This window comes from Zosterops lateralis, assembly GCF_965231275.1.
Source record: "Zosterops lateralis genome assembly, chromosome: 1".
Classification (NCBI taxonomy): domain Eukaryota; kingdom Metazoa; phylum Chordata; class Aves; order Passeriformes; family Zosteropidae; genus Zosterops; species Zosterops lateralis.
Genome location: NC_139762.1, coordinates 149,959,194 through 149,985,448, shown reverse-complemented (window position 1 = coordinate 149,985,448; position 26,255 = coordinate 149,959,194). Strand labels below are relative to the sequence as shown.

The 26,255-nt window shown below is 61.1% G+C and overlaps 1 protein-coding gene across 1 annotated transcript; it reads right to left on the bottom strand.

The window, feature by feature from the left end:
- Window positions 1-774: 774 nt before the first annotated feature.
- OPLAH (5-oxoprolinase, ATP-hydrolysing) lies at window positions 775-26,082 on the bottom strand. Its single transcript, XM_083865782.1, has 26 exons — window positions 25,599-26,082; window positions 24,283-24,474; window positions 21,432-21,546; window positions 20,646-20,769; window positions 19,946-20,141; window positions 19,266-19,431; window positions 18,231-18,369; window positions 17,089-17,156; window positions 16,417-16,736; window positions 15,791-15,903; window positions 15,165-15,335; window positions 14,630-14,767; window positions 14,066-14,204; window positions 12,718-12,830; window positions 11,626-11,777; window positions 11,128-11,288; window positions 10,496-10,597; window positions 9,920-10,094; window positions 9,367-9,551; window positions 8,825-8,956; window positions 7,674-7,808; window positions 6,730-6,879; window positions 4,978-5,135; window positions 3,493-3,653; window positions 2,578-2,675; window positions 775-2,046 (listed from the first exon to the last, which is right to left on the bottom strand). The coding sequence occupies exons 1-26, from the start codon at window positions 25,770-25,772 to the stop codon at window positions 1,789-1,791; spliced, it is 4,035 nt and encodes a 1,344-aa protein (XP_083721908.1). The 5' UTR covers window positions 25,773-26,082; the 3' UTR covers window positions 775-1,788.
- Window positions 26,083-26,255: the final 173 nt, after the last annotated feature.

The window sequence follows — 26,255 nt, the reverse complement described above, 5'->3', positions numbered from 1 at the left end:
GGAACAGGAACAGGAATGGGAATGGGATTGGGAATGGGAGAGTCAGGGCACAGGGGATTGGGATCGGGCCAAGGGAGCGGGATCAGGATTGGGAACAGGAATGGGAACAGGGGATTGCGCCGAGGAAAGAGTTGGGAATGGGAGACTGGGAACGGGATCGGGAATGGGAAGGTGTCAGAATTGGGAATGAGGGATTGGGGAGTGGGGAATCTGGAACATGGGTGGATCAGGAACAGAGGATCGGAGTGGAGAACTGGGAACAGGGGACTGGGACTGGGAATGGATTGGGAATGGGAATGGGTCAGGAAAGGGGGATTGGGAACAGGGCATTGGGAATGGGAATGGATTGGGATCAGGCATGGGGGATCAGGGGCTGGAGAAGGAACAGAAATAACTCCCAACTGAAAACCTGGGGCTGAATCCTCCTGGAACCCAGCCTTGATCCAGCACTGGTCTGCTATTGATCCAGTATTGATCCAGCATTGATCTGGTATTGATCCTATATCGGTCCAGTATTGATCCAGCATTGATCCTGTATTAATCCAGCCCCTCTGGCAGGCCCTTCCCCTCCATTCCCAGAGTTTGGGGTCAGGGTCTTGGGCTCCTCCCCCCAGATCTGTGGGGCAGAGCCCTCGGGGGCTCTGGGGGAGTCCCTAGGGGTCTCTGGGGGGGGGGGGGCAAGACACCAGGCAGGATTTGGGGGGCACAGGAAGCTTTATTGGAGACTGGGGGGGAGGCTCAGAGGGATTTGGGGGGGATTTTGGGGGGAGGGGCTGAGCTGGGGGTGGGGGAGGGGCTGCCCTATAGATTGTGCGCATTGGGGGGGGGGGCTGCCCATAGCGGAGTCAGGGGCTGCCCTATAGAGGGGGTGCATAGCTGGAGTTGTGGGGCTGCCCCATGGACTGTGCGTATCTAGGGGAGGCTGCCCCATTGAAGGGTTTAGGAGGGGCTGCCCCATGGAGGGGTGCACAGCTGGAGTTATGGGGCTGCCCTACAGACTGTGCATATCTAGGAGGGGCTGCCCCATAGTGGGGTCAGGGCTGCCCTATAGAGAGGTTGTGGGGCTGCCCTATAAGCTGTGCCTATCTAGCAATGTGGGGCTGCCCCATAAGAGGGGGTGTATAGCTGGAGTTGTGGGGCTGCCCTATAGCTGGAGTGGGTCAGGGCTGCCCCATAGCTGGAGTTGTGGGGCTGCCCCATAGCTGGAGTGGGTATGGGCTGCCCCATAGATGGAGTTGTGGGGTGGCCCCATAGAGAGCTTGGGGGCTGCCCTATAGACTGTGCGTATCTCGAGAAGGGGCTGCCCCATAGCAGAGTTATGGGGTCACTCCATAGCTGGAGTTGTGGGGCTGCCCTATAGAGAGCTTGGGGGCTGCCCTACAGATTGTGCCTATCTAGAGAAGGAGCTGCCCCATAACAGGTTGGTGGGGCCGCCCCATAGTGGGGTTTGGGATGCCCTATAGCAGAGTTATGGGATGCACTATAGCAGGGTTATGGGGCCCCATAGCAGAGTTGTGGGGCTGCCCCATAGCAGGATTTTGGGGCACCCCACAGCAGAGTTATGGCTGGCCCCATAGCAGGATTTGGGTTCCCCATAGGGTGCATTGCTGGAGTTGTGGGCTGCCTTATAGCAGGCTCAAGGCTGCCCCATAGCAGGATTTGGGGCTGCCCCATAGCAGGGTTTGGGGTTGCCTTATGGGGTGCATCGATGGAGTTATGGGGTGCCCTATACCAGAGTTACAGGGTGCCCCATAGTGGGATTTGGGGTCACCCCCAGCAGGTTTGGGGTCACACTCCCTCCTGTGCCTGCCGGAACTCGAAGACGCTGCCGCGCTCCAGGAACGTTTGTGGGGTTGGGGGGTTTGGGGGGCTTTGGGAGTTTGGGGGATTTTTGGGGGCCCAGAGGTCCTGGAGGTCCGGGGGATTTTTGGGGTTTTGGGTCACCCAGAGGTCCTGGGGGTCCGGGGAGTCCCGGGGGTCATCCCCCATTCCGTCCTCGGGGGGGCCGAAGCCGCCCCCGCCTGGGGTCAGCAGGCGGAAAACGTCCTGTGGGGAGAGGTTTGGGGTCAGGTTAGGGGTTGGGTTTAGGGTCAGGTTTGAGATCGGGTTTGGGGTTTTTGGGGTCAGCTTCGAGGTTTGGGGTCAGGTTTAGGGTTTGGGGTCAGGGTTTGGGGTTTTTGGATTGAGAGTTTTGGGGTTTGGTGTCAGCTTTGCAGTTTTTGGGGTTTAGGGTCAGGGTTTGGGGTCAGGGTTTAGGGTCAGGTTTGGGGTTTTTAGGGGTCAGGACTTGGGGTCAGGTTTGGGGCTTTTGGGGTCAGCTTTAGGGTCAGAGGTGATTTCGGGGGTGATTTTGCGTTTTTTTAGGCTGGGTTTTGGGGTTTGGGGGTGATTTTTAGGATTTTTGGGATGGTTTTGTGGGTGGGTTTAGGGTTGGCTTTAGGGGATGACAGGGTGGTTTTTGGGATGAATTTTGGGGTTTTTGAGGCGATTTTGGGGGCAATTTTTGGGGGTTTGGGGGCATATTTTGGGGTGGGTTTGGGGATGTTTTTGGGGTGATTTTTGGGGTTTTTGGCTCACCCCAGGCTCCACAGCCACACAGCTCTTGCCCCCCAGGTTGATGGTTCTCCCGTCCCGTCGCAGCAGCAAATTCAGCCCTGGAGCCCCCGGGAGCCCCCCTGCAGGAGATTTTGGTGTGATTTTGGGGAGATTTGGGGGATTTTTGGGGGATTTTAGGGGTTTTGGGAGAAATTTTTAGGGATTGGGGGTGATTTAGGGGGATTTTGGGGGTTTGGGGGATTTTGGGGGGATTCTGGGGCAGATTTGTGGGGGAGATTTCAGGGGATTTTTGGGCAGATTTTGTGGGGGATTTTCTATGGGATTTTGGGGCTGATTTTCGGGGGGATTTTGAAGGGAATTTTGGGCGGATTTTAGGGTGAATTTGGGGGATTCTGGAGCCCCTTACCTGCCATCACACTGGGCCCTGTGGCCTGGGGGAATTTTGAGGTTATTTTTGGGATTTCAGGGGGATGTTTGGGCGGATTTTTGGGCAGTTTTTCAGGTGGATTTTGGGGCAGATTTGGGGTATTTTGAGGGGGATTTTTTGGGTGGGTTGGGGGTATTTTGGGGCCGCTCACCCGCCATCCCATAGGGCCAGGTGGCCTGAGAAGATTTTGGGGCGGATTTTGGAGATTATTTTGGGGGTTATTTTGGGGATTTTCACGGGTATTTTTGGGCAGATTTCTGGGATTTTTGGAGGTATGTGGGGTAATTTGGGGGGTCCTTTACCCACCATCCCGTAGAGCCATGTGGCTCTGGGGGATTTTGGAGTGGATTTTGTGGGGTATTTCGGGGGGATTTTTTGAGGGGGATTTTTGGGGGCATTTTTGGGATTTTGGCGGGGGGGATTTCAGGGGCGATTTTGGGGTGCTTTTCGGGGGGATTTTCAGGGGGATTCTCGGGGGGATTTTGGGGTAAATTTAGGGTGCCCCTCACCTGCCATGCCGTAGGGCCGCGTGGCCCGGCGCTCGCTGAGCACCGAGAGCTCCATGGCTGCCCGGAACTGCAGCTCCCGGATCACCCCGTCGCCCCCCCGGTGTCGCCCCGCGCCCCCCGAGCCCGCCCGGAGCTCGAAACGCCGCAGGATCACCGGGTACCTGCAAGGGAGGGGGGAAACTGGGTTAGGAACAAAAAAAAAGAACCACCCCCAAAAAAATCCCTAAAACCACCCCCAAAACCCCCCGAGCCTGCCGGGAGCTCGAAATGCTGCAGCACCACTGGGTAGTGCAGGGGAGGGGGAAAAAACGGGGTTAGGAACCCAAAAAACCTTCCTGAGATCCCAAAAAACCCCTAAAAAACCACCCCCAAACCCTCAGGATCACTGGGTACCTGGAGTGGGGAAAAAACGGGGTTAGGAACCCAAAAAAAAAAAACCAAAACAATCCAAAACACCAAAAAAACTCCAAAAAGAACCCCCCAAAACCCAAAAAACAACCCCAGAACCACCATGTACCTGCAGGGGAGGGGAAAAAATGGGGTTAGAAACCCAAAACCCCCCCCAAAACCACCCAAAATACACCAAAAAAAAAATTCAAGAACCACCGGGTACCTGGAGAGAGGGGAAAAATGGGGTTGGGAACCCCAAAAAAAATTTCAAAAAAGCACCCCAAAAAGTCCCCCAAAACACCCCCAAAAAAACCCCAAAACCCCCAGCATCACTGGATACATGGAGAGGGGAAAGAAACAGGGTTAGGAACCCAAAAAAATCACCAAAACATAAAAAAAACCAAACCAAAAAACAACCCCAGCACCACTGGGTACTTGGGGAGAGGAAAAATGGGAGTCAGGACCCCAAAAAACACCTAAAAAACCCCCCAAAACACCCCCAAACCCCCCCGAGACCTCCCCAGCACCACCTGGTACCTGGAAAGGAGGGGAAAAAATGGGGTTAAAAATCCCCTAAATCCCTAAAATCGTTCCAAGATCCCCCAAAATTGCTCCGGGAACCCCCCTGGGACCCCCTAAATCTTATTGGGACCCCCCAAAATCCCCCCAAGAGCCCCAAAAAATCCCTCTGGGACTTCCCCAGACCCACCCAGAGCTCCCCAGGCCCACCGAGAGCTGCCCAAAGTCTCACCAGCACCCCCCAAAAATGCCATTGAGACACCCCAAAATCGCACCAGGAACCCCCCAGATCTTATGGAGACCCCCAAACCCACCGTGTCTCGAGGATCTCAGGGTCAGTGATGCGCGTGTTGGTCATGTGTGACCCCCCCAAAAACCCCAAACCCCATAAACCCCACAAATCTCTGAGGAACCCCAAACCCTCCTGAGCCCCCCCAAATCACTCTGAGACCCCCCCAAATTCCCCCAGGAGCCCCCAAATCCATCTGGAACCCCTAAAATCGCTCCAAGATCCCCCAAAATCGCACCGAGAACCCCCCAGGACCCCCCAGATCTTATGGGGACCCCCAAACCCACCGTGTCTCGAGGATCTCGGGGTCGGTGATGCGCGTGTTGGTCATGTGCGTGTGGACTCCGCTGCGCCCATTCCAGGTGGGCCCGGCCCCGGCGCCCCCCGCGACCGTCTCGTAATAACCGCCCAGGGGGGTCCCGAACGTCACGTTGTTCATGCAGCCCTGGGGGGGAGAGGAACACCCCAAAAATAACCCAAATATTCCCCCCAAATACCTCAAATAAATAGCAACCCCCCCCCCCCCAGTTAAATACCCCAAATATCCCAAATAGATATCCCACATCCCGTTGTTCATGCAGTCCTGGAGGGGAAAAACGCCCCCCAAAATAACCCAAATATCCCCAAAAATGCCTCAAAAAACACCCTAAATACTCCAAATAAATACACACACACAGACAAAAAAAACCCCAATTAAATACCCCAAATACACCAAAAACCCCCCAAATAAATATCCTAAACAAATATCTGTACATCACGTCGTTCATGCAGCCCTGAGGCCCAAAAAAAACCCCCAAAATAATCAAAATATCCCCCGAAAATACCTTAAATACCCCCAAAAAATATCCCAAGACATGACCCCAAATACTCCAAATATCGCAAATAAATACCCCAAATATCCCAGATAAAAACCCCAAATCCCATCGCTCACACAGCCCTGGGAGGAGGGAAAAAAACCAAACAAATTAACAAAAAATCTCAATTAAATTACTCAAATACCCTCAAAATAATTTTAAAAACCCAAAATAAATAATCCAAAAAACCACAAATAAAAACCCCAAATCCCATTGTTCATGCAGCCCTAGGAGGGTTAAAACCCAAATTAAATACCAAAATATCCCAAATAAATACCCCAAATATCCCGAAAAAAACTCAAATCATGGTTTTCATGCAGTCCTGGGGACCCCAAAATGTGACCCCAAATAAATACCCCCAAAAAACCCCAAATAAAAACCTCAATAAAAAAACCCCCGTAACTCTAAAAACCTGTTGTTCGTGCAGCCCTGAGGTGCCAAAACCCCAAATAAAATACCCCTAAATCCCACTGTTGCTGCACACCTGTGCCTGAACCTGGGAGTCTCTGGACCCTTGCACACTTGTCCTTCACCTGTCCCACCTGTCCCCACCTGTCTCACCTGTCCCTGTGTCACCTCTCATCTGTCCTGCCTCACTTATCCTATCCTACCTGTCCCACCTGTCCCCTCTCACCTGTCTTATCTCACCTGTCCCCGTGTCTACCGTCCTGTCCCACCTGTCTCAGCCTCACCCGTCCCTGTCTCACCTGTGCGTCCCCTCACCTGTCCCACCTGAACCCTCTCACCTATTCCCTCTCCCCCGTGCTCACCTGGCTGTGGCTCACCTGTCCCCCCCCGTACTCACCTGGCTGTGTCTCACCTGTCCCCCCCGTGCTCACCTGGCTGTGGCTCACCTGTCCCCTCCTGTGCTCACCTGGCTGTGGCTCACCTGTCCCCCCCCGTGCTCACCTGGCTGTGGCTCACCTGTCCCCCCCGTGCTCACCTGGCTGTGGCTCACCTGTCCCCTCCTGTGCTCACCTGGCTGTGGCTCACCTGTCCCCTCCTGTGCTCACCTGGCTGTGGCTCACCTGTCCCCCCCCGTGCTCACCTGGCTGTGGCTCACCTGTCCCCCCCGTGCTCACCTGGCTGTGGCTCACCTGTCCCTCCCGTGCTCACCTGGCTGTATCTCACCTGTCCCCCCCGTGCTCACCTGGCTGTGTCTCACCTGTCCCCCCCCATGCTCACCTGGCTGGCGGCGCAGACTCCGAACGCCCGCAGCACGACGTCCACCACGCGCTGTGACGTCAGCACGTTCCCGCCCACCACCGCGGCCTCGGGGGAGGGGTCCAAGATGGAGCCGGGCGGGATCCGCACCTCCACCGGTGCCAGGCAGCCCTGGCGGGGAGAGACACACCTGAGATACACCTGGGCGGTTTTGAGGTGTTTTCTGGGGTGATTTGGGGCGGTTTTGGGGTCTCACCTGGTTGAGGGGGATGTCATGCCCCACCAGGCAGCGCAGGCAGGAGATCAGCGCTGACAGGGGCAGTTTTGGGGCAGTTTTGGAGGCAGTTTTTGGGGTGGTTTTGGAGGCGGTTCTTGGGGCAGGATTTTGCACTGATTTGGGGATGGTTTTTAGGATGTTTTTTGGGGTTTTTGGGATATTTTGGGGCAGTTTTGGGGTCTCACCTGGTTCAGTGGGATGTTGTGTCCCACCAGGCAGCGCAAGCAGGAGATCTGCGCTGACAAGGCCTTTTTTGGGGTGGATTTTGCTGTGTTTTTTTGGGTGATTTTGGGGCATTTTTTGGGGTGATCTTGGGATATTTTGGGGTGCTTTTGGGGTCTCACCTGGTTGAGGGAGATGTCGTGCCTCACCAGCAGCACAGGCAGGAGATCAGGGCTGACAGGGGCAGTTTTTGGGGCAGTTTTTGTGGTATTTTTTAGGATTTTTTTGGGGTGTTTCAGAGTGTTTTTTTGGGATGTTTTAGGAAGGTTTTTGGGGTCTCACCTGGTTCAGTGGGATGTTGTGCCCTACCAGGCAGTGCAGGCAGGAGATCAGGACTGACAGGGGAAGGTTTTTGGGGTGTTTTGCAGCTGTTTTGGTGCGGATTTGGGGGTGGGTTTTGCTGTGAATTTTGCTGTGTTTTTTGGGGTGGTTTTTGGGATATTTTGGGGTGTTTTGGGGGTCTCACCTGGTTGAGGGGGATGTCGTGGCCCACCAGGCAGCGCAGGCAGTAAATCAGGGCTGACAGGGTGATGGCTCTTGGGGCGTTGCAGTTCCCCAACACCTCGGGGCCCGTCCCCCCGAAATCGAACACGGCGCTGCCCTGGGGGGGAACAAAGGTTTGAACTGGACCCCAAAAACCTCCCCAAAACCCCAGGGGTGACCCCAGAAGCCATCCAGAACCCGGGGTGACCCCAAAAAAACCCTGAAATCAAACACGGTGCTGCCCTGGGGGGGGGGGGGTAAATTGGACCCCAAAAACCCGGTGAGTGCCCCCCAAAACCTCCCAGAGCCTAGGGTGACCCCAAAACCCAGAGTGACCCCAAATCCTGTGAGTGACCCTGAAATCAAACAGGGCACTACCCTGTTTGGTCCACTAAACTGGACCTCAAAAGCCACTGAAAACCCCGAGGTGACCCCAAAACCTGGGGTGACCCCAAAACCCCAGTCAGAGCCAAGGGTGACCCCCAAAAAACCCTGAAATTAAACACAGTGCTGCCCTGGGGAGTGAACAAGGGGTTAAATTAGGCCCCAGAAATCCCAAGGGTGACCCTAAAACCCACCCAGAGCTCTGGGTGACCCCAAAACCTGAGGTGACCCTAAAATCGAACATGGCACTGCCTTGGGGGCTGAGCAAAGGGTTAAATTTGACTTAAAACCCCCAAGAGTGACCCCAAAACCCCAAATCCTGGAGGGTGACCCCAAAACCTCCCCAAAACCCCGAGGTCACCCCAAAACCCCCCAAAGTCGAACAAGGTGCTGCCCTGGGGGGATTAAACGGGTTAAATTGGACCCCAAAACCCGAGATGACCCCAAAACCCATCTAGAGCCCAGGGGTGACCCCAAAACCTGGGGTGACCCTAAAATTGAAAGTGGTGCTGCTCTGGAAGGTCACAGGGGGGACATTGGGGTGACCCCAAAACCCAAAATGACCCCAAACCCCTGGAGTGACCCCAAATCCCATGGTGACCCCAAAATCTGGGAGTAACCCCCAAATCTTGGGGGTTTATCCATTTTCCCCCCCAATGTTGTTGGGGTCCAGCTGGATCTTGGGCCCCAAATCTGGGGATGTCCCCAAGGTGTCCCCAGGTGTCTCAGTGTCCCCAGGTGTCCCCTCACCTGCTCAGGGTCCAGTGTCACCCGGAGCCTGATGGGGGTCCCGTCATCCATTGTGTCCTCGGCCACCAGCGACGTCCCCCAGCGCAAGGACACGGCCTGGAGCATGTCCCTGACGGCCACCTCAGCGTTGGCCTGGGGTCAGAGGTCATGGGGTCACACAGAGGTCAGTGGTCACACAGGGGTCACATGTCCCTGACAGCCACCTTGGCACTGGCCTGGGGTCAGAGGTCGCACAGGGGTCAAACAGAGGTCATGGGGTCACACAGGGGTCAGAAGTTACACAGAGGTCACATGTCCCTGACGGCCACCTCGACGTTGGCCTGGGGTCAGACGTCACAGAGAGGTCATGGGGTTACACAGGGGTCACAGGGTCACACAGGGGTCCCAGTGGGAATCTGGGGGTTTCCGGAGGGATTTTTTGTCACTCTCAGGTATATTTCTCTCTCCAGGTATATCTTACCAGCATGTGCCCCATGTAGGTTATTTTTGGGGTTTTTGGGCTCTCTCAAATATTTGTGGTGTCCCCCAGTTCTGTCCCTCACCTGCACGTGTCCCATGTAGGCCTGCACGGTGTCCAGCCCGTGCTCCCGGATCAGCTCCAGCACCAGCGCGATGCCCTTGGTGTTCGCTGCCACCTGAGCCCGCAGGTCCGACAGATTGTCACTGAGGTTCCGTGTCCCCGAGCAGCCCGGGATGTCACCGGGGGCCAGCAGGGCCTGGGTCACCTCTGGAGACAGGGACATGGTGACACAGAGACAGGGACACTCAGGTCCAACAGGTTGTCACTGAGGTTCCGTGTCCCCAAGCAGCCCGGGATGTCACTGGGGGCCAGCAGGGCCTGGGTCACCTCTGGGGACAGGGACAGTGACAGGGACATGGTGACACGGTGACACAGTGACACACTGACAGTGACACAGGGACACAGTGACACAGGGACACAGTGACACACTGACAGTGACACAGGGACACAGTGACACAGGGACACAGTGACAGTGACACAGTGACAATGACAATGCCTCCAATGCCCTTGGATGTCCCTGATGTCTCCAGGTGTCCCAGATATCCCCAATGTTCCCAGGTGTCCCCATGTCCCACCGTGCTCCCGGAAGTGGCCGTCGGTGACCAGTTTGAAGGAGGTGAAGAGTGCCCCCTCCTGGCGCAGGTTCTGGGAGTGGGGGGGCATCGAGCCAGGGGTGGAGCCCCCCACGTCCGCGTGGTGCCCCCTGCTGGCCACGAAGAACACGGGGCGGGGCTGGCCTGGCCAGAACACCTGTGGACAGGTGGGGTCACCAGGGGGTCAGCTGGGGGGGACAGAACACCTGCGGACAGGTGGAGTCACCTGGGGGTCAGTTGGGGGTCACCTGAGGTCAGCTGGGGGGCTCAGAACATCTGGGGACAAGTGGGGTCACCTGGGGGGGACAGGTGACACTGGGGGGCTGAAATCCCTGCAGTCCCAGGGGGATCCCAGCTGTGCCCAGATGTATCTCAGGTGTGTTTTGGGTATCTCAGGTATCTCAGGTGCTCACTGGGGTGGTGACAGTCAGGTCAGGCAGGTGGCTGCCCTCCACCCACGGGTGGTTGCCCAGGTGTATTACAGGTGTGCCCCAGCTGTACCCAGGTGTATCTCAGATGTGTTTTGGGTGTATCTCAGGTGTGCCCAGGTGTGCTCACCGGGGTGATGACAGTCAGGTCGGGCAGGTGGCTGCCCCCTGCCCGCGGGTGGTTGCTCAGGATGACATCGCCCTCGCGCAGCTCTGGGCCCAGGTTACGGATCTGGGGGGCCAGGGGGGGTCAGGGGGCAGGACCCCCCAAGAGAGACCCCAAAAATCCCAGAGAGACCCAAAAAAACCCCAGAGAGACCCAAAATACCCCAAATCCCCCCAGAGAAAGATCCCAAATCATCCCTGAGCAACCCCGTAAAATCCCCAGAGTGACCCCAAATCCCCCCAAGGGACCCAAAATATCCCAGAGAGACCCCAAATATCCACCCAGAGAGACCCCAAATACCCCCCGCAGGACCCCCAAATTCCCCATATCTGGAACTGCACGGCCCTGGGACGCCCAAATACCCCCAGAATCCCCCCCAAATGCCCCCCCCAAACCACCTGAGACCCCCCCCTCCCCCCAAACCCCCGCAAATTCCCCCCAAATCCCCCTGGGACCCCTCCAGGACCCCCCAACCCTCCCAGATTTCTCACCTGGAACTGCATGGCCTCCTGCATGGCCCTGGGACTCCCCAGATCCCCCTGGGATGCCCCAAACTCCCTCCAGGACCTCCCAACTCCCCCCCCAGGACCCCTCACCTGGAACTGCACGGCCTCCTGCATGGCGCCCAGGTGCACGGGGATGTGGGGGGCGTTGGACACCAGCCCTCCCTGGGGCCCAAACAGGGCGCAGGAGAAGTCCAGGCGCTCCTTGATGTTGGTGGAGATGGCCGAGCGCTGCAGGGTGCGCCCCATCTGCTCTGCGGGGCCACGGCACCCTCAGGGGGGACCCCAAAACACTGGGGGGACCCCAAAAGATACCCCAAGACCACCCCGGGAGCACCCTGGTGTTCCCTGTCCTGGGTTTGTTATGGGGAGTTGGGGGAATGGGAGATTTGGTATTGCGGGGGGCACCCCAAAACACCAGGGGACCCCCGAAAAGAGCCCCTGGGACCACCCTCGGACCACCCCGGGACCCCCCAAACCCCCCCAGGACCCCCCAAATTCCTTTTCAGCCCCCTCAAATCCCCATTAAACCCCCCAGAACCCCCCTAGGACCCCCCCCCAAATTCCCCCCAGGACCCCCCAGCTGCCCACCTGCGATGCTCATGAAGCGGTGTGAGAACACGGAAAGTGTCACGGGGTCCAGGCGTGTCCCCAGCTCCCGGGGGGGTCCCGAGCCCACCTGGATGCTGATGTCCCCCAGGGGGGTGACAGTGGCCACGCAGCCTGGCTCCACCACGATGGTGCTGCGGGGGGCAAAAATTACTTTGGGGGGCCCAAAAATCCTCCCAAATATCCCCCAAATTGCCCCCAAAAATCAGTTTGGGGTGACCAAAAATCCCCCCTAAAATGCCTCAAAATTCCCCTCAAAAATCCCCCAAAAATCCCCCTAATATCCCCCAAAAATCAGCTTGGAAGGCCCAAAAATTCCCCCCAAAAATTAGTTTGAGGTGCCCAAAAATCCCCCAAAGTTTCCCCCCAAATCAGCTTGGGGTGCTCAAAAATACCCCCATAATCTCACCAGGGTCACCAAAACTCCCCCCCAAAAATCAGCTCGGGGTGCCCAAAATCCTCCCCCCCAATCCCCCTAAATTCCCCTCAAAAATCCGCCTGGGGTGCCCCCAAAAATCCCTCTGGGATCACCCCAAACTCCCCCCCCCAAATCCCCAAAAATTCCCCCCAAAAACCTCCCTGGGTTCACCCCAAATTCCCCCTAAAACATCAGCTTGGGGTGACCAAGAATACCCCCCAAAATCTCACTGGGGTCACCAAAAATTGCCCCCAAAAATCCCTCCCAAAAATCTCCTTGGGATGACCCCAAAAATCTTCCTGGGGTCCCCCCAAAAAATCTCCTTTCCTGGGGTCACAAAAAAATTCTCGCCAAAAATCCCCCTGGCCCCCCCCAAATCCCCCCCCAAAAATCTCCTTAGAGTCAACTCAAAAACCCTTCCCAAAATGTCACCAGGGTCACCCCAAATTCCCCCAAAAAATCCTCCTGGGGTCCCCCAAAAATTACCCCAAAATTCTCATGGGTCCCCCAAAAATTACCCCCAAAATCTCAATGGGGTCCCCCAAAAATCCCCCTGGGGTCACCCAAATTTCCCCCCAAAAAAACCCAAATTACACACAAAAATTCCCCAGGTGTGTCCCCAATGTCCCCAGGTGTGTTCCCAGGTGTGTCCCCACCTGTTGGTGTCGATGATGATGGCGGGCCCAGGCAGGGTGTGGTCACAGCCCAGGTCCCCCAGCAGGTACACGGGAGTGTCCTGGTACCCCCCCTCAAAATAGCACTGGGTCACCTGCAGGAGCACCAGGGTCACCGGGGGGGGGGGGGTCACAGCTGGGGTCATCCTTGGGTCAGGCCTGGTCACCTCCGGTCACCCTCAGTCACCCCTGGTCACACCTGGGGTCATCCTCAGGTCACCCCCAGGTCACACCTGGTCATCCTAAGGTCAACCCTGGTCATCCCTGAGTCACCTGGGGGTCACCCTTGGGTCAGCTCTGGTCAACCCCGGTCATCCCTGGTCACACCTGGGTCACCCTCAGGTCACAGCTGGTCACTCCTGGTCACTTTTGGTCATTTCTGGGTCACTTGGGGTCATCTCTGGTCACTCTCAGTCACTCCTGGTCACCCTCAGATCCCAACTGGTCAGCCCCAATCATCCCCGGTCATCCCTGAGTCACCTGGGATCACACCTGGGGTCATCCTTGGGTCACTCCTGGGTCACCCTGGGTCAGCCCTGGTCACACCTGGGGTCATGGTGGGGTCACACCTGGGGTTATCTTCGGGTCAGCCCTGGTCACACCTCGGGTCACCCCTGGTCAGCTCTGGTCATCCCCAGTCACACCTGGGTCACCCTCAGTCACACCTGGTCACCCCTCGTTACCCTCTGGTCATTTCTGGGTCACCCTTGGGTCACATCTGTGTCACCTCTGGGTCACTCTCAGGTCATTCCTTGGTCACCATCGGTCACCCCTGGGTCACTCTCAGCCCCTCTGGGTCCCCTCCATCCCCCCTGGGTCACCTCCAACCCCCCAAACCCTAGCCAGGGTCACCCCCAAACCCCGAGGTTACCCCCAGACCCCAGCCCAGTTTCCCCCCAGTGCCCCCAGCCCCAGTTCCCCCCTGACCCCCAGACCCCAAATACCCACAGACCCCAAATACCCACAGATCCCATTTCCCCAGTGCCCCCCCATTTCCCCCATTCCCACCAGTCCTCCTGACCCCAAATACTCCCAGACTCCAATTCCCCTGACCCCAAATACTTCCAGACCCCATTTCCCTGCTGTCCCCATTTCCCCTCAGCCCTCCAAGTCCCCCCATTTCCCCTGGTGCTCCCTGGTGCCCCTTGGTCCCACTGATCCCAAATACCCCCAGATCCCAGTTTCCCCCAGACTCCATTTCCCCCATTCCCCCCTGTCCCCCCATTCCCCCCATGTCCCTCTTGTACCCCCCAGACCCCATTTCTCCATTCCCCCCTGTCCCCCACTCCGCCCCCCTGCTGTCCCCTGTGTCCCCCCTGTCCCCCCTCACGGTCTCCAGGTGCGGGGGATCCCCGCGAGGCTCCAGAGGGGTCTCGGGGGCACCCCCGGTGCTGCCCGTGCCCCTGACCCGGAGATCGTCCACGAGCACGGCCCGGCCCGGCAGGGTGAACCCGAACTCCTGACGGTACCTGCGGACAGGGGACAGGTGACAGGGACACTGAGGGGACACTGAGAGGGGAGAGGGACACCCTGAGGGGACACTGAGAGGGGACAGGGACACCCTGAGGGGACATGGACAGGGGACAGGGACAGCCAGGGGGATGGGGACCTTGGGGGGGGGGGGGGGGGGGGGGGGGCACCAAGAGGGGACAGGGACACCCCGGGAGGAGGACAGGGACATCCAGGGGAGGTGTACAGGGACCTGGAGGGAGAGAGGGACCACGAGAGGGTACAGGGACCCCCAACGACTGGTGACACCGGGACAGGACAGGTGACACCAGGACAGGGGATGTGACACTGACTGTACAGTGAAGGCCCCCAGGAAGTCCCCAGTGTCACAGGACCCCGGATGGGCCAGGTGACACAGGGACAGGACAGGGCTGGTGACACTGACCGTGCGGTGAAGGCCGCCAGGAAGTCCCCGGTGTCACAGGAGCCTGGGTGGGCAGGGTGGCCTCGCGGTGACACCATCAGGGCGCAGTCGGTGCCCTCGTAGCGCAGGTGCAGGAACGGCTCCGTCTGGATCTGCTCTCTGGGGACACGTGGGGACAGGGCCCTGTGTCATTGTCACTGTCACTTGTCACCCTGAAGCCATGATACCCTGTCCCCACGTCACTGTGTCATCCTGTCCTCGTGTCACCGTGTTGCCCTGTCACCAGTGTCACTACCACCATGTCATTGTGTCACCAGTCTCCCCTGTCCCCATCCTCCTATCCCCAGTGTCCCCAGTGTCCCCACGCCCTCATCTCTGGTGAACTCTGTCCCCATCCCCGCTGTCCCCACTGTCCCTGCTGTCCCCTGTCCCCATCTCTGTCTCTCCTGCCCGTTCCCCACGGCTGTCACTGTGTCACTGTTGCTATCACTGTCGCTGTCACTGCTGTTGCTGTCGCTGCTATCCCTGTCGCGCCTGTCGCGACAGTGGCACTCACGGGGCGAATCCCTGCTCCCGCAGCGCGTCCCGGCAGCGCCGCTCCAGCTCGCGGAGACGCGCATCCAGGCGGGGGAAGGCAGCGGGGCCGTACGGGAGCGCGCACGGCTCCTGCTCCTCGTGCACCACATCTGCCAGTGCCAGGCCGAGCGCTGAGAGGAGACCGCTGTGCCTGGGGACACAGGGGACACCATGGGGACACTGCTGGTGCAGCCCCGGGACAGCCCAGCTCCAGGGCGGACAGTAGCACGCTGTGCCTGGGGACACGAGGGACACAGGGGACACGAGGGACAGCGCTGTCACCAGGGGGACAGCCGAGGGACACTGCAGGGACATCGCAGGCACAGCCCCAGGGCATCCCTGTCACACCCCTAGGGACACGCTGTGCCAAAGCCACCGATGTGCCCAGTGACCCCCAGTGACCCCCAGGAACCCCCAGTGACACCCAAAGACCCTCAACTCCCCAGGTCCCCCTCCCCACCCGGGGACCCCCACCATGTCCCATGACTGGGGACCCTCAGGGACCCCCCAAACCCCCCGGGCTGCCTTCAGGTCCTATGAGTAGAGACCCCCAGGGACCCCCAGTGCCCCCCCGGGACCCCCCAAACCCTCCCAACCCCCCCGTACTTGTGTATGAAGACCCTGGCCATGCCCAGGGCACGGGCGATGGCGCAGGCATGCTGTCCCCCGGCGCCACCGAAACACGCCAGCACGTGCCGGGCCGCGTCGTGTCCCCGTGCCTGTCACCAGGGCACAGGGGACACCGGGTGACACCGCTGTCACCGCCCTGGGCTGCCACGGGGGTTAGGGGTCACCCACACACCGGGGTGAGGGCATGGATGGGGCAGGACATGGGCCACTGAGGGTGGGGTGGGGACACACAAGTGTCACACAGGTGACACCACTGTCACCCCCCTCCCCAGGCCATCACAGGGGTCAGGGGTCAAGGGGTCAGGGGTCACCCACACACCTGGGTGACAGTGCAGGTGGGGCAGCACCACGTGGGTGAAGCCCAGCGCCACCAGGGGAGGGGTGGGGGACACTCGGGTGACACCGCTGTCACCTCCCCCGGTCCCCCCTCCCACCCAGGGGTCAGAGGTCAGGGGTCACATGGGGCGGCACCACATGGATGAAGCCCAGCACCACCAGGGGAGGGGACGCTCATGGGTGACACGGTTGACACACACGGGTGACACCACTGTCACCTCCTCCGGTCCCCCCGCCCGCCCCGGGGTCAGAGGTCACGCCCACACCTGTGTCAGTGCCCGGATAGGCCGGCACATGGCCTCGTTGGCCACTCGGATAAAGCCCAGCGCCACCTCCTCCACCGAGGGTGTGACAGCACTACCACCCGCCGTGCCACCCGCGATGTCGCCAGAGGTGTCTCTGCTGTCGCCGCTGTCGCCACTGGCCCTCTGGAAGTCGGCGATGGCGGCGGCCAGCTGTCGGAAGGCCGCCACGGCCGTGTCGCGGCAGAGCGGCTGGTCCTCGCCGGGCCCGAAGATCCGCGGGAAATAATCCGGGAGCAGCCGGCCCAGGACAAGGTTGGCGTCGGTGACAGTCAGGGGACCCCCTGGGGACATCGGGGACGCCGCGGGGTCGTGGAGGACACAGGTGACACAGGTGTCCCTCACTCACCCTTGCAGTGACAGTCAGGGTGACACAGAGGAGTCAGGGGAACATGAGGGGACACAGGGGACATGGTGTCATGGCAACACAAGTGACATGAGGGGTCAGAGGGGTCACAGGTGACACAGAGGTGACATGCAGGTGACATGCAGGTGACAGGGTGACACATGACACGTAGGCAGCAGGTGACACACAGGTGACACAGGTGTTACACTGGTGACACGCAGGTGACAGGTGACACACAGGTGACACAGGGGGGTGACACAGGTGACACACAGGTGACACAAGTCACTCACCCTTGCGGTAACAGGCTGGGCCCGGGTGGGCTCCTGCAGACTCGGGACCCACCACGTAGAGACCAGACCTGAGGGGACACCAGGGGACACCATGGGGACAGCCACAGGGACACAGGGACATGCAGGGGACAGTGGGGACACCATGGGGATGCCCACAGGGACACCCAGGGGACTCCCCCAGGGACACGGAGACACCTAGGGGACAGTGGGGACACCCAGGTGACACCCAGGGAAAGTGGGGACACCCAGGGACACTATGGGGACACTCACGGGGACATGGGGCTGGGGACACCCAGGGGACACAGGAGGGGCAGTGACACCCAGGGGACGTGGGGTCCTGTCCACGTGGTGCCACCACGGACCTGGGTCCCCTGAGCCCCCCCAGTGTCCTGGGACACCCCCAGAGCCCCCTCCCCACATCCCCCACCCCTGAAACCGCCTCCCCATGTTCCCCAATCCTTGGAGCCCCCTCCCCAACCCCCCCCAATACCAGAGAAGCTCCCTCCCCACAACCCCCCCGATGCTTGGAGCCCCCTTCCCTGTGACATACCCGGAGCCCCCTCCCCACATCCCCCATCCCCAGCGCCCCCTCTCCACGTCCCACGACCCTGAAACCCCCCTCCCCACATCAGTCCTGATCCTTGGAGCCCCCTCCCCACACCCCCCAATACCAGAAGCCCCCTCTCCATAACTCACAGTACCAGAAGTCCTCTCCCCACATCCCCCCACACCCAGAGCCCCCTCCTCACATCTCTCTCTCTCTTTGAAGCCCCTTCCCCACAACCTCCAATACCTGCAGCCCCCTCCCCAAATCCCCCCTACCGTACCCAGAGGCCCCTCCCCACATCCCCCCCACCCAGAGCCCCCTGAGTCCCCTCCCCACATCCCCCCATCTCTGAAGCCCCCTCCCTACATCCCTCTCCCTCCCTGGACCCTCTCCCCACAATCTTCAATACCTGGAGCCCCCTCCCCACATTCCCCAATCCTTGGAAGCCCCTCCCCACATTCCCCCCATCTCTAAAGCCCCCTCCCCACAACTCTCCTACCAGAAGCCCCCTCCTCACATTTCCCTGCCCCCGGAGCCCCCCCTGCCCGGAGCACCCTCCCCACACCTCCCCGAGCCCCCCGCGCCCCCTCCCCACCTGAAGAAGAGGCGGGACCCCCCCCCGGCGGCCACGGTGTTGATGTCGAGCTGGGGGGCCTGGATGGGGACCCCGGCCGTGGTAGCCTCGAACACGTGCTCGAACTGCCCCGCGAAACGGCTCACATCCGTGGACGTGCCTGGGGACCCCAAAAAACGGGATGGACACCCCCAAAAAACCCACCTGACCCCCCCAAAAACAGCCGGAGACCCCCAAAAAGCCCACCTGACAACCCCAAAACCTGCCAGACCCCCCAAAAAAAACTGCCGGACCCCGAAACTGCCAGACCCCTATAAACTACCCAGACCCCAAAACTGCCTCCTCCCAAAGCCAGCGGGCCCCCAACCCTGGTGGTGTGGGAAATGGATTTATAGAGAAGTCTCAACATGGTGGAACCTCAACCCCACAGGACCCCCCAACCCCAATGGGACCCCAAACCTGGGGGTACCCTCATCCCTCAAGACCCCCAATCCCAATGGGACTCCAGCCTCAGTGCAGCCCCCAATCCCAACATGATTCCCAGTCCCAATGGGACCCCCACCCTGGTGGGACCCCAGCCCCATAGGATCCTCAATCCCAGCCAGACCCCCAATCCCAAGGGAACCCCCAACCCTGGTGGGACCCCCAAACCCAACAGGACCCCCCAAACCCCCCAGGCCCCCCAGTCCCAGCCAGACCCCCAATTCCGGGGGGGGGGGGGGGGCAAACCTGATGGGGACCCCCAATCCCACCCAGGACCCCCAATCCCAGTGGGACCTCCCCCCCATAGGACCCCCAGTCCCAGCTGGACCCTCACCCAGGACCCCCAATCCCAGCCAGACCCCCCTCCCAGCCCCACAGGACCTTCAATCCCAAAGGGACCCCAAAGCTGCTGGGACCCCTACGCCCCAGGATCCCCAATGCCAATGGGACCCCCACCCAGGACCCCCACTCCCAACCCCACAGACCCCCCAATAACAATGTGACCATCCCCCCCCAGGCCCCCCAATCCCAATGGGACCCCCAAATCCCCCAATATCCTACCCCATCCCTCACCTCCCATGTCGAAGCCGATGACAGGGGTCCCATCCAGGGGGTCAAAGGTGGTCCTGGCGTAGCCCACGACCCCCCCGGCTGGGCCCGACAGGATGGCCCGAGCCCCCCCAAAGGTGGCCATGGGGGTCAGGCCCCCATCCGAGCGCATGAACAGCACCTGCACCCCCTGAAAATGGGGTTCAGGGGGTTAAGGGGGGGGCTATGAGGGTCCTGAGGGGCTCAGGGGGGGTATGGGGTGTGAGACTCCCGTGAACAGCACCTGCACCCCCTAAAAATGGGGTTAAGGGGGATCAGGGGTGTTATGGGGGTCCTGAAGGGTCTGAGACCTCCATGAACAGCACCTGCACCCCCTAAAAATGGAGTTTGGGGGGGTCCTGGGAGTCTCAGGGAGACCTAAGGAGTGGGCGGGGGTCCATGGCGGGGGTCACATGGGGATCCCGGTGGGGTGGGCACCATTTGGGGAGGTTCCCAGGGGGAAATAGGTGTGTCCAAGTGTGTCCCTGTGTATCCCAGGTGTGGCCTGGTGTGTCTCCATCTGTCCCCCATGTGTCCCAGCTGTGTTCCAGGTGTGCCCAGATGTCCCCAGGTGTGTCCCCACATGTGCCTTGTGTCCCTGTTGATCCCAGGTGTGTCCCCAGCTGTCCCAGGTGTCCCCAGCTGTCCCCCATGTCCCAGCTCACCTTGAGGCCGTCCCGGAACCCCTGGCAGAAGCCGCTCAGGTACCGCTGCACACCTGGGCTCAGGTAGGCGTCCACACAGGCCGTGAGTCCCCGCGGCACAGCCCGTGCCATCCCGGCCACGGCCGACGACAGCGACACCTGTGAGAAGCCCAGCTCCAGGGCCAGGGCACCCACCTGCTGCTCGTGACCTGGCCACCTGTGGGGACACACCTGGGTCACACCTGTGTGTCACCTGTCACCTGTGTGACACCTGCGAGAAGCCCAGCTCCAGGGCCAGGGTGCCCACATGCTGCTTGTGGCCCGGCCCCCTGCACAGACACACTTGGGTCACATCTGTGTGTCACCTGTGTCACCTGAGTCACCTGTGTGACCCCAAACCCCACCTGCTGCTCATGGCCAGGCCGCCTGTGAGGGGACACCTTTGTCAGCTGTGTCACTCCTGTACCCCCAAACCCTACCTGCCGCTCATGTCCCGGCAACCTATGAGGGAACACACGTGTCACACCTGGGGGACACCTGTGTCACCTGCGGTCACCTGGGACCCCCGCAAATCCCCCCCAGAACTCCCCAGGGACCCCTCAGGGACCCCCAAACTGCCCAGGGACCCCCTGGGGACCCCCTAAACCCTCACAAATTCCCCCCGGGGACCCCTAGGGAACCTCTGGGACCCCCCAGAATCCCCCCAAATCCCCCTACTCACGCGTAGCTGTGCAGCAGCAGCACGGCCAGGCTCCGGATCCCCCGGGCCAGGACCCGCTCCAGGTCCCCGCGGAGCCGCGCCAGGTCCAGAGGGCGCTGCACCAGGAGAGTGACACCGGAACAGCCTGGGGGGACAGGGACAGTGTCATCTCTGTCACCTACAGCCTGTGACAGCCTGAGACCCCCCACTGCACCAGCAGGGTGACACCTGAGCAACCTGAGGGGGCAGAGGACAGCAGTGTCACCTTCAGCCTGTGACACCCCTAAGACCCCCCCAAATCCCCCCCACTGCACCAGTAGGGTGACACCTGAGCAACCTGAGGGGGCAGGGGACAGTCCTGGTGTCACTTCCTCCCACATCCCCCCCCCCAACCCCCTAACCCTAACCCAAACCCAACCTCCCTCAGTCTCACCCCCAAGGTCACCCCAGTGTCACCTGCCAGGTGTCACCTCAGTGTCACCCCCAGGGTCACCCCAGACCCCCCCTGGTCCCATTGTCACCTCCCCCCTGAGAGCCCCAAAATCACGTGGTGTCACCTGACAGGGCAGCAGGGGGAGGTGACAGCAGTGTCACCTAGGAGGGGTCACTGCAGTGTCACCAACAATGTCACCATAGTGTCACCCACCTGTCACCCCAGTGTCATCTACCAGGGGTCACCAATATCATCTCAGTGTCATCTGCCAGTATCACCCCACTGTCACCTGCCAGTGTCACTCACCTGTCAGTCACCTGTCACCCGTGGCCAGGTGTCACTCCTGGGCAGGTGACAATGCCGATGTCACTCACCTGTCACCCGAGGCCAGGTGTCACTGCCGGGCAAGTGACAATGCTCCTGCTCGGGGATCAGCCGCTCGTCCACCTCGATCACCTCCTCGTACAGCACGTCGGGCATGGCCACTGCCTGTGGGGACACCGAGGACACTGCGGTGACACTGGGGTGGCACTGAGGACACTGGGGATATGGGAGTGACACTGGGGACACAGGGTGGTACCACGGACATGGGGCAGGCACAGGGGAGATGGGGGTGGCACTGGGGTGACACCAGGGGAAACTGGACAGGAACTGGGATGGCACCAGGACAGGATTTGGATGGCACAGGGACAGGCCCAGGATAGCACTGGGATAGGAGGGGGACAAGAATGGGGCAGCACTGGGGTGACACTGGGAGGGAACTGATTAGGAACTGGGACAGGACCAGGATGGCACCAGGACAGAAGTGGGACAGGACTGGAGTGGCACTGGAGCTGGCACCAGGATAGGACAGGGACAGGACTGGGGTGGCACTGGGACAGGACTGGGATAGCACTGCAACAGGAAGGGGAGAAGACAGGGGCAAATGTGGGATGGCACTGGGCAGAAACTGGGGTGGCGCTGGGACAGGACAGGGACAGGAAGGGGACAGGTCTGGGATGGCACTGGAGCAGGAGCGGGGTGGCACTGGGACAGAAGTGGCATGGGACTGAGACAGATCTGGGGTGGCACTGGGAGGGAACTGGGCAGGAACTGGGGTGGCACTGGGACAAGGAGAGGGACAGGACTGGAGTGGCACCGGAACAGGAGTGGGGTGACATTGTGACAGGACTGGGATAGGACAGGGACAGAAGTGGGACAGAACAGGGACAGGACTGGGGTGGCACTGGGACAGCACTGGAACAGGTCCAGGATGGCACCAGGACAGAACTGGGGCAAGAGGGGGTGGCACTAGGACAGGAGTGGGACAGGACTGGGATGGCACTGAGGTGGCACTGGGATGACACAGGGACAGGAGTGGGACAGGAGTGGGGTGACACTGGGCTGGCACCAGGACAGGCCCGGGCTGGCAGCAACTGTTACGGGGGTGGCACTGGGACAGCAGTGGGCTGGCACGGGGATGTCACCCTTGGACACGCCATGCTCCCTGTCCCCTTTCCCCTCCCGTGTCGCCCCCATGTCCCTCTGTGTCCCTCCCAGTCCCATGTCCCCTGTCCCCCCCCGTGCCCCCCGCTGTCCCGTCCGTCTGTCCCCTCTGTCCCGTCCCCGCCCCCCCCTGTGTCCCCCTGGCTCTCAGCTGCTCCGGCTCTCGGCCAGGATTGGCCCCACGCCCGGCCCCGCTCACGGGACACGGGGCAGGGGACACCAGCAAGGACACCCGGCTGGGCCTGACACGGGGGGGACACCAGGGGACACTGTGGGGGGGACACAGAGTCCCACAGCAGGACACTGTGGGGCACACGGTGCCAGCCTCAGGAGGGGACAAAGGGACAGGGTGTGGGGACACTGGGGCACACGGGGACACGGTGCCAGCCCCAGGGGGAATACTGTGGGGAGACACTGAGTCCCATAGCAGAGGACATGGTGCCAGCCTGAGCAGGGACACATTGCCAGCCCCAGGAAGGGACAGCGTGGGGACACTGAGCCCCACAACAGGACAGTGTGGGGCATGCCGTGCCAGTCCGAGGAGGGGACAATGTGTGGGGATGTGGGGACACAGTGCCAGCCCCAGCAGAGACAGTGTGGGGCACACGGTGCCAGCCTGAGCAGGGACATGGGGACTGTGTGGGGCACATGGGGACATGGGGCCAGCTCCAGGGGGGACACTGTGTGGGGACACTGAGTCCCACAGTGGGGACAGTGTGGGGCACATGGTGCCAGACTGAGAGGGGACACAGGGACAGGGTGTGGGGACAGTGTGGGGCACAAGGACACAGTGCCATCCCCATGGTGGGGACAGTAGGACACATGGGGACACAGCCCCAGAGGGCCACTGTGAGGGGACACTGAGCCCCACAGCAGGGACACTGTGGGGCACACAGGGACATGGTGCCAGCCCCAGGAGGGGACACTGTGGGGTACATGGGGACACGGTGCCAGCCCGAGGGGGGGACATTGAGACCCACGCTGTCCCCACCATGGGGCACACGGGGACACGGTGCCAGTTACGGGACAAGCCAGTTGGTCACGGGACGTGCCAGCCCCGTGCCAAGCGGCCACGGGTCACGGAGGGGTCACCACGTGTGTCACCAGGAGGGCACATGGGGACACTGAGGGGACACAGGGGTGGATGTGGCACCGAGGCCAGGGGACATTGGGCACCCAGTGGCGTCACCCCAGGGGATGCTGGGATGTGGCAGTGCTGGCACAGGGACAGGTGCGGGCACAGGTGTGTGTCTGGGTGTATGTACAGGTGTGTCCAGATGTGCACACAGGTGTCCCAGGTGTGCCCAGATGTGTCCCCAGGTGTGTTTGGGGATGGGTTTGGGGTACAGGTAAGGTTGCAAGTGAGGGTTCAGGTGTGTGCCCAGGCATGTCAGGTGTGCCTAGGTGCTCACCAGGTTGAACAGGTAAGGTCTGGCCTGGGTGCCGATGTGCAGCAGGTGTCAGTGTGGGGTGGGTTTGGGGTACAGGTGAGGTTACAGGTTACAGGTGAGGTTACAAGTGAGGTCATGGGTGCTCATTGGGTCGAACAGGTGAGGTCAGGCCTGGGTCCCGATGTGCAGCAGGTGTGGGGTGGGTTTATGGATGGGTTTGGGGTACAGGTGAGGTCACAGGTGCTCACCAGGTCGAACAGGTGAGGTCGGGCCTGGGTCCCGATGTGCAGCAGGTGTGGGGTGGGTTTATGGATGGGTTTGGGGTACAGGTGAGGTCACAGGTGCTCACCAGGTCGAACAGGTGAGGTCGGGCCTGGGTCCCGATGTGCAGCAGGTGTCGGAAGCCACGGGTCACGGCCAGGGCCGTTCTCTCCCCCCGGCGCTGCAGCAGCGTGTTGGTGGCCACTGTGGTGCCCATGCGGATCCACTGGATCCTGGACGAGTCCAGGGGCTCATCCCGGGGCAGGGACACCCCCAATTCCTGTGTGGGACCCCAAAAATCACCTGAGCACCCCAAAATTCACCTGGGGAACCCTGAATTCACCTGGGGAACCCCAAAGTTCACCCACAGCCACCGTGGTGCCCATGTGGATCCACTGGATCCTGGACGAGTCCAGGGGCTCGTCCTGGGGCATGGACACCCCCAATTCCTGTGGGATTCACCCCAAAATTCCCCTGGGAGACCCCAGATGCCCAGAGGGACCCTAAAACGGAGCCCCAGGACCCTCGACCAACAGCAGGACCCCAGACCCACTTAGGGACCCCCAAACCCATTTAGAGACCCTGAAACTGAGCTCCCAGACCCATTTGGGGGCCCCCAAAACTGTGCCCCAGGACACCAGACCCATTTCAAGACCCCAAACCCATTTTGGGACCCCAAAACTCAGACCCCAGACCCACAGCGGGACCCCTAGACCCATTCGGGGACCCCCAGCACGGGGTGGGGCAGAGGCTCCCGACAGGCCCAGGGTTGGGGCAGGAGGGGTCTGGGGGTTCCCTAGGACAGGGGGGTCCTGGTCTGTCCCTGGTGTGTCTCTGGGAGTCCCAGGGGGTCCCAGAAGGACACTGGGGAGATTCCCAGGGTCCAAGCAGGGCGTTCAGGGGGTCCCAGATGGGCTCTCAGTGGGCCTGGAGGGTCCAGGGGGTCCCAGACAGGCACTGGCAGTGGTGTGTCCCTGGGGGTCCCGGAGGGTCCCAGAAGGGGACTTGGGGGGTTCTCGAGGGTCCCAGGTTTCCCGAGGGCCCCAGCAGGGCATTTGGGAGGTCCCCGGGGGTCCCAAAAGGACACTGGGGGTGTCCCAGTGTGTCCTCGCTGTGTTGCCTGGGGGTCTTGGGGGTCCCTGGGAGGGGCACTCGGGGGTGTTCCCGGGGGTCCTAGAAGGGCACTCAGGGGGTCCCGCGGGCACTCGGGGGGATGCCGAGGTTCCTCAAAGGATACTGGAGGTATTCCCGGGGGTCCCCCTCTGTGTCCCGGGGGTTCCCGGGGGTCCTAGAAGGGCTCTAGGGGGGTTCCCGGCGGTCTCGACGTCTCGGCGGGTCCCAGAAGGGCACTGAGGGGGTCCCGGGGGTCCCAGAAGGGCTCTCGGGGGGTCCCGGGGGTCGCACCTCCTGCAGGACGCGGCGGATGCCCTCGGTGGGCGCGTCCCGGTACGCGGGGTCCTCGGAGAGCAGCTTGAGGACGCGCACGCGGCCGCCTGGACACCGGGCGAACACGTCCGTGAACGTCCCGCCGCGGTCGATGGCGAACTGGAACCCGGAGGGGGCCACCGGGGCCGCCATGGCCCGACCGGCACCGGGACCGGGAACGGACCGGGGTCAGCGGTGTCCGGTAAAGCCCCGGGGTGTCCGGTCCGGCCCGGTACAAGGTCAGCGCTGGCCGGTCAGGGGTCAGCAGTGGCACCCCGTCCGGTGAAGGGGCGGGACCGCCCGGTACGGCCCGGGGAGGGGTCGGTGCTGTCCGGTGAAGGTCCGGCAATGTCGAGGAGAGGTCAGCGCCGTCCGGTTCGGGTACGGCAGTGTCCGGGAGGGGTCGCGGGCGGCGCTGCCGGTCCGCCAGGGGGCGCCGGGGTCTCTCCGGTCCCGCCCGGTCCCGTTCGGTGCCGCCGCCGCCAACCGGCCGAGGGGGCGGGGCTTGTTTGGGGGCGGGACCTCCAGGGGGGCGTCGCCGAAGCCCAGCCTCCGTGGGGGCGTGGTCTCTGTTTGATTGGCGTGGTCTACACGGGGGCGTGGCCTAGGTTTTGGCGCGGTCCCCGTTCTATTGAG

What these genes read in the sequence shown, in the direction of transcription:
- OPLAH (XM_083865782.1), bottom strand. Translation starts at nt 25,772, where the DNA reads ATGGCGGCCCCGGTGGCCCCCTCCGGGTTCCAGTTCGCCATCGACCGC. An exon ending in GCCAGGGTCTTCATACACAA is followed by an intron (nt 15,336 to 15,790) that starts GTACGGGGGGGT and finishes CTGTGTCCCCAG; the next exon opens with GCACAGCGGTCTCCTCTCAG. An exon ending in TGACACTGGACCCTGAGCAG is followed by an intron (nt 7,809 to 8,824) that starts GTGAGGGGACAC and finishes GTTCCCCCCCAG; the next exon opens with GGCAGCGCCGTGTTCGATTT.